Source organism: Morone saxatilis, unplaced genomic scaffold (assembly GCF_004916995.1).
Source record: "Morone saxatilis isolate NCDOM2014 unplaced genomic scaffold, NCSU_SB_2.0 Contig24, whole genome shotgun sequence".
Classification (NCBI taxonomy): domain Eukaryota; kingdom Metazoa; phylum Chordata; class Actinopteri; family Moronidae; genus Morone; species Morone saxatilis.
In genome coordinates this window covers 9,233,042-9,248,758 of record NW_023339807.1, presented here as the reverse complement: position 1 = coordinate 9,248,758, position 15,717 = coordinate 9,233,042, and the positions used below count along the sequence as shown (strand labels likewise).

Sequence of the window (15,717 nt, the reverse complement as noted above, 5' to 3'; positions counted from 1 at the left end):
GTAAGGAAAAATAAGCTTCCCTCTTAGATGATTGTCTCCTGTTTGAATTGGAACTAAACCAGCAAGTTGACATGTCTCAGTTAGCGTACAGCTGCAACTTCCATCTTGATTTGCCTCTGTTTTTAAAACAAGCAGTCTGTGTTTTCTTAGTAATGATACATTTGAGATATACTGGAAATGATGTAAACTGGCAGATATTTGGAACGATGATAGTCTTGAAGACGGCTATCATTATGTGGCCCAGTAAATCCAAACACTATGTTTATTACAGACCATTGCCAAACATAAGTCTCAACCACTCATTTTACCCCTCAGACAGTAGTGAACATTTCAACCACTGGGATTTTTATTGTAAAGTTTTCCTATGTTTTAGAAGAATAAGAGATCTGAGCTAGAAGTCAAGACATAAGAACACTTGATATTTATCAAACAAGTCTGATCAGCTATTGTTCAAAGATACAAGGACCTATGAGTTTGGATAATACTGTTTTCAGTAGCAGCCAAAATATCTTCACAGCTTGAGTCTTAAACATTGCTACTGGAAACTCTTATTTTTTTTTTTCAAGAAGAGAAGCAAGTTTGAATTTGTGGGACTTAAACTCTTGAATCTATCTTTGTGTGTAAGGTCTAGGGCTGTTTAAATACAAGACACTTTGCTCCCTCTTGTGGTGTTTGGAGAGCACAGCGCAGGCACACAGCAATGCGCTTAGCCAATAAAATCAGATGACATCATAGATGTTTCTAGGACATGGCTATTCTAAGGCGGTCCAGGTTTTATCCCCAGGGCCCAAATGCTTTCTGGTCTCACAGTTGGACTGGTCCAGTTCTGTCACGGCTGGGTATAAAGCAGACATTTAAAAGACTAGAAACTAATTGACCTTTTGAAATGTGATGCTAGAAATTAATGAATATGTTACGTTTTTTATGTTTTGAGGTGTTAAGTATGTAAACTTGTGTCATTAAGATATAATTTCTTTATCATATTGTTGTTTCTAAAATTATATGGATGTCAACTTTAATTAAATAATAAATAAAATCTTAAATTTTCATGAATGGGAAATTCTGGTACGTAAACTGTACAGTGGAAAATCAGTCCAAATTTGAACAAATGCCCCACTGGATAGGAGAAGATAAAGTGTTTAATAATACAAAGTACCCCTTTAATTTTATTGTAGTTATAAGAGTTTCAAGTGCACCAGCTTGTACCAGGCCTTCAGATTTGGACAGTTAATAGTCACTGTGTCAAATTGTGTAACTAAAATCCCTGCAGTGTTAGCATACTCACTAATGATTGGTTGTTTCCTCAGGCCCTGGAGTGGATCCATGACACTGGGGAGTTTTACCTGTCCACACACACATCCACTGGCTCCAGCATTCATCACACACAGGAGCTACTAAAAGAGCACGAAGACTTCCAGATCACAGCAAAGGTACGTGTGTTTATGTTTATTTGTCAGTCTATTACTGTGTAAAAAAAAAAAAAGGTAGGAGGATACAAAATGTATGCGCGGATTTTTGTGTGTGTGTTTGCACAGACCTGTGCTCTGCTGTGAGGCCCATTCCCAGGGCAGTGTATTGTCCTCTTTCCTCATTGCTGTGTCACTGTTATTGTGTTAGAGAACAAGCCATTGTGTCCAACAAGCAACACACTGATTCCTAACTCTCTCTCTCTTATCTACCTTTCCTCCACCGGCACTGCCGGCCATCTCTCTTCTGTCTCTATCCCCTCCCTAAATGTCTCTCTATTGACAGCAAACCAAAGAGCGGGTAAAGCTGTTGATCCAGCTGGCGGATGGGTTTTGTGACAAGGGCCACGCCCATGCCCTGGAGATAAAGAAATGGGTGTCCTCGGTGGACAAGCGCTACAGGGACTTCTCTCTCCGCATGGACAAATACCGAACCTGCCTGGAAACGGCGCTCGGCATTTCTTCCGATTCCAACAAGGCCGTAAGTGCACACTATTGATAATAAACAAAGAAGAATACAGATATCAGCTCTATTCTTTCTAATATGTTTTGACAAACTATTCATATGCGTTATGCTAAACCTTTGGGTTAATACTGTATAATGAAAGACCATAGAGCGATACAGTATATGTCAGGCACAGTTTATAGTAATAAGGATATAACCTTGGCCTCTAAGTTTTCTAGTGTGAGATTAAAACAGAATTATGTTTATGTGATTAACTTAATCATACAAACTATGCCTGGCTTTAATGTTATTGTAGTTGTGAAGTGTAAGTGTAGGAGCTTGCACCAGGTGGTCAAATGTAGATAGATACTGGATCAGTGCATGATCCTATGTAAACTCCATCTCCCAGCCGTTCGTTTTAATGAACTGGTGCTAACAGAAAGCAAGTACATCACACATTGGTGTTTGACTAGTGAATGACCACCATGCCTGTTGTGTGCAACATAAAAGCCACTGTGTCCTTTTCAGAGTAAAGAGCTGCAACTGGACATCATCCCGGCCAGTGCTCCAGGGTCAGAGGTCAAGTTGAGGGATGCTGCCCATGAACTCAACGAGGAGAAGAGGAAGTCAGCACGAAGGAAAGAGTACGTGCAACAGCCATTTCCCTGGCACACTCTCTCCTGATCACCACCTGATGTTCAGCATCACAGGTTTCCTACACAGGCCTGGAAAAATGCCCAGATGAATAATTCAATAATTTTCTGCAAACATATAAAACATATTATTTTTTAGTGTGATTAGCATTGTAAAGCTGCAGCCAGGCTTTCATTTCAAATTGCTAGTGTTAGTGATAATGTGTAGTGTAATGTCAAATTACCCAGAGAACATGACCACATCACAGTGAACGCTGCAATCTTCGAATCCATTCAACTGTGTAAACAAATAGAGATGGAATTTTGCATGTGAGCAGTAATGTGCCTTATAAGCATTTATCACAAAATGTTTCAGTGGTCTTGATGTCGTATAGATTATCTGTGCTACGTTTTAAATGTTTATGGGGGAAATTCGTACAGGAGGGGGCCCATGAACAGCCTGTAAAATGCTGTACATATGTCTACAAGCCATATGTGAGCCATACGGGGATTAAAATGCATTCATTTCCCATTCACATACAGCAACGGCACTGTTTGTCTAATGCCTAGAAGACATGCTATATTAGAGATAGTAGAGTTGCTTGGGATTCAATTAGAGTAATAAATAGTCCAAAATGCTACCACCTACTGTAACAGCAGGCTGTTTTTTGACTGTAGGTCATAATATGAAAACCACACATTCTCTTTGCTCTTTTTTAAAATTATTTTCTTTAATTAATCTTGTATATTTTGATTTAACCTGTACACACCACAGGATTTTGTTTTATCTATATTTGGTCAACAAAACCACGTGACCATGTTCATCAGTGTCTCCTCTCCCGATGTGCATTTCCTTTCAGGTTCATAATGGCTGAGCTGATTCAAACAGAGAAAGCCTATGTCAGAGACTTAAGGGAGTGTATGGATGTAAGTAGTGTAACACACACACAGATATTTACCTTAAAAAATGGTTTCATTTCCTGACTTTTAGTGCATTGACTCTTTATTGCCTTTGTGTGTGATTTCTTTTTTTAAATGTCTTAGTTTTTATTTATTTTCCTTTAAAATCTGTTACATTTTACTTTACTTACGCACAATTTCAGTAAGTGAATAATTGAAATATGTGATGTAATGATCAGATCTCAAATTGGACGAGTTGGCACAGAGAGATTTCTAGGTTTTAATTAATTATGCTCTGGTGTGTTATGCAGACGTACCTATGGGAGATGACCAGCGGTGTGGAGGAGATTCCTCCTGGTATTGTCAACAAGGAACACATCATCTTTGGAAACATGCAGGACCTCTACGAGTTTCATCACAAGTCAGTAGAGCTGTGATCTGCCACAAAAATCTGTATTCTTTACCATGAACATCAGCTAATTTAGTTGTTGAAATCTGTTTAGTGGAAATCTTTAAATATACAAAATTTGTTCCTCATCTTATGATTTTTCCTTCTTTAAATCTTTCTGTCTCTGTACAGTATCTTCCTGAAGGAGTTGGAGAAGTATGAGCAGCTTCCAGAAGATGTCGGCCATTGTTTTGTGACTTGGGTAAGAGACATAAAAGTTATGACTTTTTTTTATATTTGTGTTACTGAGCTGTGCTTATACTTTTACCCCTTTAGATACCAAAACATGTGCAGTACTCAAGGCCTAAAGAGTATTAATTTTTTTTCCTAAAGTTGTTGTTTAGCATCTAAGACTCTTGATATCCTGTCAGTAAAGTACTTTTTCCTGCTCAGGCTGATAAGTTCCAGATGTATGTAAACTACTGTAAGAACAAGCCTGACTCCACCCAGCTCATCCTGGAACATGCTGGACCCTACTTTGATGTGAGTACACTACTTACCCAATACTATTAGTGTGTCAGGTACACAAATTGGAATTAAATAAAAACATCTAAAGGTTAGCTCTCAAGATTTGTCTTTGCCATACCTTCTGTAAGAGCTTTCTGTTTGCCTTTTTGATTAACAGGAAATCCAGCAAAGACATCGCCTTGCCAACTCCATCTCTTCTTACCTGATCAAACCAGTCCAGAGAATCACTAAATACCAGCTCCTTCTCAAGGTACAGCATCCCTTAAAATAAATATAAAAGGAAGTATATCCTCTCAGACATTATTCACTTTTTACAGGGAAAAATGCACTCAATAGGATCTTTAACCTCTACAAAATAATTTATGCGTTCTTCTTCATTTAAACGTCACTGTGTGTATGTCTCTGGGTGATTGTAGGAGTTGTTGACATGCTGTGAGGAGGGTAAAGGTGAGATTAAGGATGGTCTTGAAGTGATGCTCAGTGTCCCCAAGAGAGCCAATGATGCCATGCATCTCTCTATGCTGGATGGTGGGTATATCCAACCACACACATACACAGTACACACCCTCAGACACACAAGCCTCTGCTATCCATGGACCTCACATCATAGTTAACTGTGCAACCACTCATTGAGTGTGTTCTGAGTGTCTAATGTTTCCTATTAATTCAACATTCACTTTGCTTTTGTGAATAGATGCACGTCACTTACTTTTAGCACAGCGTTACTCAGCTGTGACTCATCAATAACTGCATTCAACTTCCTTTTGTTTGCCACCCACAAAGATGTTTGTACATACTGTACACACTAAAGTTGCTTTTTTCCCTCCTCCCCCCTCACTACCACAGGGTTTGATGGGAACATTGACTCCCAGGGAGAGTTGACACTCCAGGAGTCCTTCCAGGTCTGGGATCCCAAGACTCTGATCCGGAAGGGTCGAGACCGGCACCTCTTCCTCTTTGAGATGTCCCTGGTCTTCAGCAAAGAAGTAAAAGACTCCAACGGGCGCAGCAAGTACCTGTACAAGAGCAAGCTCTTTGTAAGTAATGTACTGTTTTATCAAACTGGGTTGTTTCTTTTTGTCTACCAATTACGGCAGCTGAGAAGTCAATTAAGATGTACTATGAAAGTAACTGGGGATATATATGGATGATGTTAGGAAGCTGTGGATGCATCGAACATAATGCTAAAAGCGCAAATTATCATGAGACATCAGAGTATAGTTGTTTTATATACTGTATACCTATGATTATAGTTGTACATTTCTGTGTATTGATTGCCTAACCAAAGATGCATTTTGCGTTGCTCAGGTTATCAGACTTTTTTTTGGGTCGGATCAGGTTATGTTGGGTGAAAATTCAAGTTCTAGAGTTGTGTAAAGTTAAGACTCAGTTTGTTTCAGGATTATTCTCAGCTGGAAGACCACTATGACTACATGTTTTATTTTGACATAATTGTTTGTTTATGTATCATGTGGATTTATTTACATGTTATTCATCCCCTTTAGACATCAGAGCTTGGAGTGACAGAACATGTGGAGGGAGATCCTTGTAAGTTTGCCCTGTGGGTGGGCAGGACCCCAACCTCGGACAACAAGATCGTCCTCAAGGTATCAAAATGTTGATTTGAGTGGAGAAGATAAAGGGGCAATGTTTGGTCACTGCATTCATATTTATATTAGGAATGTTTTTCCTTTTTTTCTTTTAAATATTTCACAGTATCTGATAGAAATGATCAAGTTAGAACTGAGGACCAAAATATTTTTGCTTCATAAAGAGCTTCAGTTCCACTTCCGGTACTGTAAGTGTAAAATAGACCCCCATATGATTCCCCTTCTGCAAGAGTAGTCAAGTTGTGAAAAAGAAGAGTCACTCTGTAGCTGTAGTCCACCCCCATTACAACCTACATAGGTCCCTCTGTTCAGCCAAGAAAGTTCACTCCCTGTAGGTGTTTGGAATGTTAACTTTCTGCTACTTATTCACTCGTCACACGGAACCATTAGCATAGCAGTTGATAGGTCATAATCAAAACTCACTTGCAACTTGGTAGTTCTCACGCAGTGAGTCAGAAGCAATGTTTTATGCAGGGTGTGTGTAGATGTGTGTTTGTTTTTGAAACTTACAGAGAGAAAGACATTTGTGGACTGTAGATCCCGGTGTATGTGTTACGACGTGTGAATGTGTGCTTTACAGCTATCTGTTTTATTGCATAACTTCTAATGGCCATCCTAATCTTGGTCTTATGTAACACGGTGCCACAGCAGCCTTGGTGCTTTTAGTTGCCAAGGGAAGGATGAAGAGGAGACACAGTCTTATGCACAATATGGTGTCGTGTCGCATTGGCACGGTGACGTATATACCAAGGAGGCTGACAATAAATGTCCATATTTCTCTCTGTTGAACCCTAAGTGGTGTTCAGGAGACACCGTTGTCATCATTACACATTGTGTCTGAATATGTGACTCAAGTACAAGATTGCGTTGATCAAAGCACTCATGTGGGATCTGACATAACTATATAATTGCTAAATTAAACCTCATGCTGTGTTATAGGTCAGCAATTCCTTCATTCAAGCCAAGTGAACGGAACAACTGCTTTTATTTTTCTCCGCTTCTCACATCTCTTCTTGCTGATTTAAAGTTCTGTCTGTGTCTGTATGTGAAAAACCAGAAAAAGAGACACTTGGCTACACTGCTGACATGACAGCTTTAACACAGAACCTGTTAATCATTATCCTACTTAATTATGTGTTGTGTCCCAGGCTTCAAGTATTGAGAACAAGCAGGACTGGATCAAACACATTCGGGAGGTCATCCAGGAACGAACTGTGCACTTGCGTGGAGCTCTGAAGGAGCCCATCCACATCCCTAAAGCTACTACAACTAAACATAAAGGCAGACGGTAAGTTGTGTAATACTCTAAACTGAGATTTTTGTTAAATTTCAATGTGCTATAAATATTCAAAAATAAGTACTGTAGTAAGTTTAAAAACTCTTCTAATCAGTTCTCCTATAATGACCATTAAAACTATAACTGGCAAAGCTTGAATTACCATTGCAACCATGCTGGAGAAAAATAAAAGTAACACTACAGGGCAAGAAACATCCCAGGATCCATTCTGTTTTCAATAAACAGTAACCAAGATTTCCAGTAAAATGTAATTATTATTAATAGTATTAATGGAATGGCTGTAATGATAACATTGTCTTCCTGCAGGGATGGAGAAGAGCTGGACAGCCAGGGAGATGCCAGCAGCCAACCGGATACCATCTCCATCGCCTCACGCACATCCCAGAACACACTGGACAGTGATAAGGTAGGAACACACACCCACACACACACACAAGCTCCAGGCATTCTTCATACCCAAAATGTACCAGGCAGCACTTTAGAGATACACAAGATAGACAATTTATCTGTGTTATTTTATTTTCCCCTTCACGTGTCACACTATTCAGTTCATTCAGTATGTAGCCTCTCTGTCATTGGTCCATATCAAGCCATCACACGGTGACGTGCTCGTCGGAAACTGATGCAACTTTCCTCAAGTTGTTTCCTGTGAAAGTGTTTGCTTTAAAGCTCTGTCAGATGGACTGTTTTTTCCTCCTCACACAATCAGCATGTGTATGTTTCTTTATGTGTGTGTGTGTGTGTGTGGTGAGAGAGAGAGAAGAGAGAGAGAGAGAGAGAGAGAGAGAGAGAGAGAAAGAATCTTAGCTCACTGGGAACATTCGGCCGTGGTTATATCTGATAATAGCACCACAGAAGGCCTGTCCTCCTACGCTCAGTATGAGCAACTGTAAAGCTAACACACACACACACACCAGCACACATAGATACAAAATATTTCCATACTTTTTTGTAATACTAATTATAAACTGTTGCAGTGGACTCTTACATGAGGTCATTATTTTCACACTTGAGTTGGACTTTCCCCAGCTCGGTCTCATACACTTGAGGAAAATCAGAAAAATAAAGATAATTAGCTTTGCATGTTCACTGTCACTGTTCAGTTAACCGGTAGCATACAGTTCAGCTCTGTGGTTGTTTCACACAACATAAAACCAAACTGTTAAGGTGAGGAGGTAAGCAGTTTGTGTCTGTGTTCATGAATTAATTAAGTCATTGTTCCCTCAGTTAAGGACACACTCCCATGCGTAAATATTCAAAACACACAATAACGCATGCAAGTATAAATTCTGGGTCTCATTCTCACTTTTCAAAATGATTCTCTCTATCTCTCTCTCTGTGAGAGCTCTCATTCAAGAGGCAGTGACAGTGGTGTGTTTGTGTTAGAGTGTGTGTTTGTGTGTGTCCCCGTGTTCCTATGTGTCTCTATGCTTTAGTGACTGACTTGTGTGTCAGCAGCTTCAGCCTCCCACACTCTCTTCACAGAGGATGCTCGACTGTATGCCAGACAGGAGAGCACAGTTTTAAGTCCTCACAGCTATCGATCTCACACTTTGCTTCAAACATACAAATATTCAGGCAACCACTATGTTGTTTTTTTTCCTCTGACTTTCTTGTGCGTTTTTTTTTGTTGATAAATGGACACTAGCGAGCTAAATTGTGGCAATATTTGTTTAAAGACGAGGATGGATTAACTGCTCCGCTTCGGGGACGGGACACACGACAGGGAATCATTTAACCTTCAATAGCCTGATTGTAAGCACCCACAGAGGAGTGCTGTTGACAGCAGCAACTTTTCTTCTGGCCTTTGGATGTTCTAATGGATCAGGACTGTAATTATCTGTGGCTGTTTTTCCCAAGGGAAATATTCCATAAAAAGTTAAATCAATTTTACTATTTTCTAGATAACTTGTGCTTATCTAGGAAGCATTTTCTTGTTGTAATTTAGGACAGTTTTAGTGGATTGCTTTCGAAATCAGATTGCTTTAGAAATCAGATTGCTGTAGAGTTTTTTGTCTCTTTGGGACTTCTCTCGCAATGAGGGAGTGGAAAACAATGGAAAAGCTGGAGGACAGGAATTCACATCCCGTTTCTCAGCTCCTCAGCTCTCTGGCTTTACCACACTACCAAAGGGTATGTTGCAAATAATGTCCTTTGGTATTTGAAAAAAAGCACTATTGTGACATTTACACAGAGAACATATTTGAAATTATTCATGCAATCTATTTTAGTTGTAAAGGACACAAGAAACATGCAACTTTCAACACTATGAATAAAGAATATATGTACAATTTTAGTAGCTGTAAAAGCATTGAAAGCATGAAATGTGAGAATAATTTTAGTATGCTGGGTATGTAGCTATTATTAACTGTATGACTAATGAATAACTCATGTATAAGACTTTGTTCATCTGCCATTAAGTCACATTTAATATAAATGTTCACAAGATGACTGAAATCATTTAAGGTTTTCAAAATTTTACCATGGAGTACATGAACTGAAACTGCTTTCTTTATAATAAAAATACAGACTTGCAAACAAGTTGCAAACTGCTTCTGATTACATATTAAGAACTTGAAACATGAAACATGAAGTTGTGTAAGATCTTGCGCTGTGCACACAATAGAGGACATTACACATTATTGGACATTGTATATACTTTTGTATTTCATATTTGTACAGTAATAGAATTTGTGCACTCTCTGGGGTACTGTCGCTGTATATCTTTCACTTGTGAGCTCAGGTGATTTCTGTAAGAATTCAAAGTTTTAATAGCAACAAACAGCTGCATTTTCAGTTATGTGTAGAATTCCTCCTTGTTCTCCCCCTATCCAATAATGCCTTTCTTCATAGACACTGGGATGATCAGAGTAGGAACGTCAGAGTGACGTTTTGTTTAGTTGTGCTAGAATGAGTCGCCAATCATCAGTGCATGTACACTTTTGCTTTACGGTGCTGCTGGAGTACCAGTGCTGTGAACCAAAGATGTTGTGTGGGAATATTTGCTTTTTGTTCTCAGAGCTCATTAATTCCATCTCAAAATTCTCTATCTATTCTCTATCTCAAATTATTTTAAATATACTTCTGTTAAGATTATTAAAATGCAGGAGAAATCTGAATCTGAATCTGACTGCACACTGGCCCTGAATCCCAAGGATTCTCATTCCTCCTCTGTCAATTTAGCAGCAATCTAAATGCAGTTTATTACTACACACAAGCTTACTGTATTTAGGTTCACATTTTTTTGTTGTATGACTTATTTATGATATGATTATGATATAATTGAGAGACTATATTCATGATTTGTGCAAACGTGAACAGTAGCAATAAAATCAACAAATATTTAAAAAAGTTTTACTGATGAAGATCAATACGTTTTCACAGACGTCACTTCTGTCCTTCCATTTTAGCTGTCCGGTGGCTGCGAGTTGACAGTGGTGATCCATGACTTCATGGCCAGTAATGGTAGCAGCAGTGGGGAGCTGACAGTACGCAGAGGCCAGACCGTGGAGGTTCTGGAGCGACTCCATGACAAGCCAGACTGGTGCCTGGTGCGGACCACAGACCGCTCTCCAGCCCAGGAGGGCATAGTACCGTGCTCCATGCTCTGCATTGCTCACTCCAGGTCCTCCATGGAGATGGAGGGTCTCTTCAACCACAAAGGTAGGAGGACATTGTTTCCTTGAATTTTCATACCCACAAGTTTGTTTTTTTATGCACATTTGGACACTTTGGAAGAACATTCAGAAAGCTAATTGGATGCATTTCAGGTTTTGAAGCAGCAAGCTGGCCCACAGTATCTTGTTATCTCACCCAACAACTGCTTGCCACATCCATGCACTCATAGACACTTAAAAAAACAGGGGAAGCTAATAGGTTGTATTTCTTGTTTGCAAACATAGCATTGGTGACTTGCAAAACCTTCACTTCTCACCAAACAGCTGCTTGGGGAATTACATGTATTTCTAGGTGTTGCTATGCAACTGTGGAAAACTTGCTAGAAGCACAGCTTTCATTTAATCATCTTGAAATAATTTTAACCTTTGGATTCCCAGCCCTGTTTACAGATCTCATTACTGTGAGAAACCCTTATTTTGTCTTAAACATGCAGCAGCATGCATCCTCCATTGTAACAAGCATAAATATTAAACAGCCTTTTGAAGGTGGAAGATATGATGTCAGAATCTGCATCTGTTGTCATGCCCAAAGGGTCTTATTAAGACGAGTCAATAATGTGGTTCCCAAGGTTATTTCCACAGTCTATTTGTGTTAATATCACACCAGCTCTGGTTACAGCAACAGAAATATAATTATATAATTACCAACACACAAGATAAGTCTTGTGTATATATACTTGAATTTGGAGATAAGAAAAGAGGATACAACTTTGAGCACAAATCTGGCCACCCTATTGAAACAAAAATGTATTTCATAACATCCATATGGTGGTTCATGACAACATGTAAGATTCATTTAACAATATCGCCCAATTTTGAAAATTGATAAAGGGTCATAGCCTGCTAGTTCTTAGTATTCAATATAAAACATTTTCTTGATAACCGTAATGCTTGCAGGCCTGATCATGTTGGGTGTGTCTTGGTAAATCCATTCCATCTTTTTGTACTCCCATCATTAAAACTCAACCTCTGACAAAGACATAGCAGCTGCTCAGGTGGCTACTATTGGTATTCTTGTAGTGGTGATGGGTTTCTTAATCCAGTTGGTATGGATCATGTCAGACCCCGCTGCTATGGAGTACCATATTTTTGTGAACTGTTGTTAGTAGTGATAAACGGTGGTACACGGTTGATTGGGACGATTATTTGGCATGTTGAGATAATCGGCATCAGCCGATGTCTGTGCTAACAAGGCCAATAAATAAAACATGTCTTCAGACATGCTCTTGTGAATTTTGGGAAGGTGGAGAAAAAGTTAGTTTCAAGTGCTGTACTACACAGCTTTTAAGCGTCCTGCATATGCCTGAATTTCCTATAGAACAGAGTAGAATTGTACATTGATTTTCTTGGTTTTGATATCGGCAGCCCATCTCTATATTTGCATTGGCATCGACCATCGAAAATCCCATATAGGTCCACTAGTTGTTAGATCTGCTACTGTGATGATGGCTGATTCCTTCATTGTTTTGCGTTCTGAGCATCAGCTCCTGGTATGATGCAATGATATCTGCTGATTTATCTCACTGAGCCTAGGCAGTCAGGGCTGATTGGAGATTTCATTCTATTTTATCTCATGTCTGCACCTTGGCCATGTAAGGCATTGCTGACGATCTCATCTCAAATTCTGTATACATAGGCAAATATATAGTATGTATACTACGTATCTTTATCCAAGTAACATAGAATAATTATAACAAACAGAAGAGAGTGAGTGGAAGGCGTTCTATACACAGACCTGACCCTTATTTGACACTGAGTTATGAGCTGCTGTCATCGCATCTTGACAGAAGTTTCAGCTTGTGCCTTTCCCTCTTTAATCTGGAAGAGTGGGTGCGAGCTGTACTGCTTGTTTCTATGGTAATTTAGTATACAAATATTTTCTTGGCAGCCTCTGTGATAGACAGTATGAGATCTGGTCTGCATTTGTATTTAAAATTATAGGATGCTTGGACTGTACATACAGGAACTCACAACTTTGGAATTAGCTGAATGATTTACTAGTACGGCACAGGAACAAGGGTAGAACTACTTATTTTACACTTTTAACTGCAGCTTCACTGTTTTTATCTGGCTTCCCTTGCTCCCTTGGTTGTGGTTGTGTGTTTGGGTGGCCAGAGGGAGTAATGAAAAGGGGATTCTCACTGCAGGGGTTGATGTGGTCAAGAAAAGGCTGTTGCTGAGGAGGAGGAAGACAAGGATGACAAAAAAAAAAATACTTTGCTACTTTGTCAGCCTTTTGTGTTTACTGACCAGCCATGTAGGCCACTTTGTACAAAGTTGTGGAAGGGTGACGGTTTAGGGGATTAGTGTTCTCTGGGAAATCTTCCCTTTTCCTGCTGTGTCTCACAACCAGGAATAATTGACTGTTGGAGGCCAATGTCTGTGTCTGGAATAACAGAATAGAATAGGTGGTTCACATTCAGTAGGATTAGCCTGCAAAGTGTAAAGCTGGCAGCTGGTTGTCTGCTCTGATTATAGGATGTTTAGTGCGAAATAACAGTTGTTCAAATCTATAGTATGTGGTCAGTGTGTGTGTGTGTTTTCTAAATGTTAAATGAAGTGTGTTGTTGCTAGCTGCTGGAACCTGTGTAAACCTACACATTCCTGTTAAATTGCATTTAGAGGCACTTCTACCTACACGCTAATCACATTTCCAGTTTGATTACTGGAATTCCCCCATTTACCAAAATATGCAGGTTGACTCTCAGAATGAAAAAAGTACTAAAGTACTCACTTAATGACAGTGTTATTGATAAAAGGACTCTGTAAGGAGCCAAGAATAAGTGCAGGAGGTGTATGTACAAGTGTGTACGTGTTTGTACAGGAAAGAGTGTGTTTAGTACCCAGGGAGACACACACACACAACCATACACACTCACAGTTAAGCAGGGAGGTCATTGTGCAATGTGTGTGTCAGATGAAGTGAAGATGTAGCAAATAGAGTTAAATGTTGCATATATACAGTAGTAATTGCAAAACCCAGACTCTTGAGATTCTGAATTGTAGAAATTATGTGCAATTTGTAACCAACCACTCACTATGACAGTAGGAGCATTTTGCTGTTCTCTTCATTTCATAACCAAGTCTATATTTGTTCCAAGCATACTGCACAACTTGTATGCATCCTAATGCCTGTAAAATATGCACCCGCCCACGCAAAGTGAGTGGGTGCTTCTACAAAGGGTAATACGGTAGATGTGCTACATGTTTACAGACATCCCCTTGAAAAAGGCGAGGCACAGTGGAGGCTTGCCCAATATCCTCACAGCAGCCCACTCATGAGGGAGGGAGGGAAGGAGATACAAAGAGAGAGGGAGAGAAAACATCCTACTCTCTAATGCTGCATTTGACTTTTTCCGCACACTGGACTTCACACTTTCTTTCCCTGGAATTTCAGCGACATAGTTACTGCAGAATTATTTTTACTTTGAACTATAAGTTGGGTTTTGAATAGAAATTTTTAGTCAGTTGTCGTACCTGCAGAGATGCTGTGAGGGAATATTTCAAGTCAGAATTCCAGAGGGTTGATATTTGACTGACATGGCTCGTGGAATCGAGTCCTTGGTGTCTCTGAACCCATTTTGCTCCATGGATTCAGCACAGGGAGAACACTCAGACAACTGCAAATTCTGGCTGCTGGACCTGGGTAGGTGCCTCGATCATGTGTCATGAGGAACGACATAATGTGTGGGACACAAGTAATTTTTATTGCTCTTCTGCTTATCTAAACAAACAGTATTTCTATGTCAGGGTAAGTTTTACTTGACAAAACACCAGAGTTTGATCTAGAGATTGTAACTAGACTATTTGGTTGCTATGTGGAGATAAAATTGATAAAACTGTTTTTGAATACTATACAGTAGAAAAAGACTGTAAAGTTGAGAATGAGAAATGACATAAGTGATAAGTTCTGTTTTTCATCTTATTTAAATTAAGCTGAAAAGAAAATGTAGTGATAAAATCTATTTTAGACTATGCTTCTGATTGTATGACATAAAGGCGCAGTGTTTGCTCTAAAAGCATGCAGAGTCAACCAGTGGGATTAGAAATACAATTGTTTCAGGTGTAGAACTACAGTTTTTTTTCTTCTTTGACAGCCTGTCTTTCTTTGTTGTAGATTCTACATCGGCTATTTACAAATGGGTTTAACGCTGAGGGCATTCACTAATCAAGTGTGGATTATGTGTGGCATTATGGTATTGGAAGTAATTTGGTGAATGCACTGTTACGTGATTATATATTAAATCTACTGAAATTACTTTGACAAGATTATATCTGTATGCCTGGCCAGGCGAGCTCAGCACAGATGGGCAAAGGGTGTTATTCTAGACCCCATGGAGAAAATGAAATAATGAGGTCAAATAAAATAGGAAAATGAGGAGCTTTTTACATTGCCAATACTTTTCTGTTTAAAGTTGACAGTTGTTGACAGTTGTTGACAATGTGTAGCTGGTTGTCTCTAAATTCCCCTCTCTAATATTCCCCATCCCAACTCCACGCCCTTCCTAACTATGGCTGTTGGTGGCATTGTCCACATTTTTACAGATCAGCTCGCCCAAATCCCCTGGAGCTTTCCCACACGCTGTACCTCCACCGCTAAACGCTTGTCTCCAACCACACTGACTGATGTTTGTGTGCATCTGTCTGTTTGTATCACTTATCCTGGGGAACATAAGACCACACGAAAGATGCTCCCCTGGTGACACCTCTGGAATCCCAGGCATGCTTCTGTGGAGCTGTGCAGACTTTTGGGATCACTCCAGTTGTACAACAG

General features: G+C 39.5%; 1 protein-coding gene across 4 annotated transcripts in view; it reads left to right on the top strand.

Annotated features, from left to right (window-relative positions):
* The window catches only part of triob (trio Rho guanine nucleotide exchange factor b), a 102,608-nt gene that overhangs the window by 70,016 nt on the left and 16,875 nt on the right, over positions 1-15,717 (top strand). For all 4 annotated transcript variants that reach the window (XM_035671973.1, XM_035671976.1, XM_035671975.1 and 1 more), the window contains 14 exons: positions 1,308-1,430; positions 1,753-1,947; positions 2,440-2,555; positions 3,404-3,470; positions 3,755-3,864; positions 4,024-4,093; positions 4,285-4,374; positions 4,517-4,609; positions 4,776-4,887; positions 5,206-5,396; positions 5,865-5,966; positions 7,118-7,257; positions 7,573-7,672; positions 10,677-10,929. In XM_035671973.1, the coding sequence (XP_035527866.1) occupies positions 1,308-1,430; positions 1,753-1,947; positions 2,440-2,555; positions 3,404-3,470; positions 3,755-3,864; positions 4,024-4,093; positions 4,285-4,374; positions 4,517-4,609; positions 4,776-4,887; positions 5,206-5,396; positions 5,865-5,966; positions 7,118-7,257; positions 7,573-7,672; positions 10,677-10,929 (1,762 nt within the window). The remainder of the gene's footprint in view (positions 1-1,307; positions 1,431-1,752; positions 1,948-2,439; positions 2,556-3,403; positions 3,471-3,754; positions 3,865-4,023; positions 4,094-4,284; positions 4,375-4,516; positions 4,610-4,775; positions 4,888-5,205; positions 5,397-5,864; positions 5,967-7,117; positions 7,258-7,572; positions 7,673-10,676; positions 10,930-15,717) is intronic.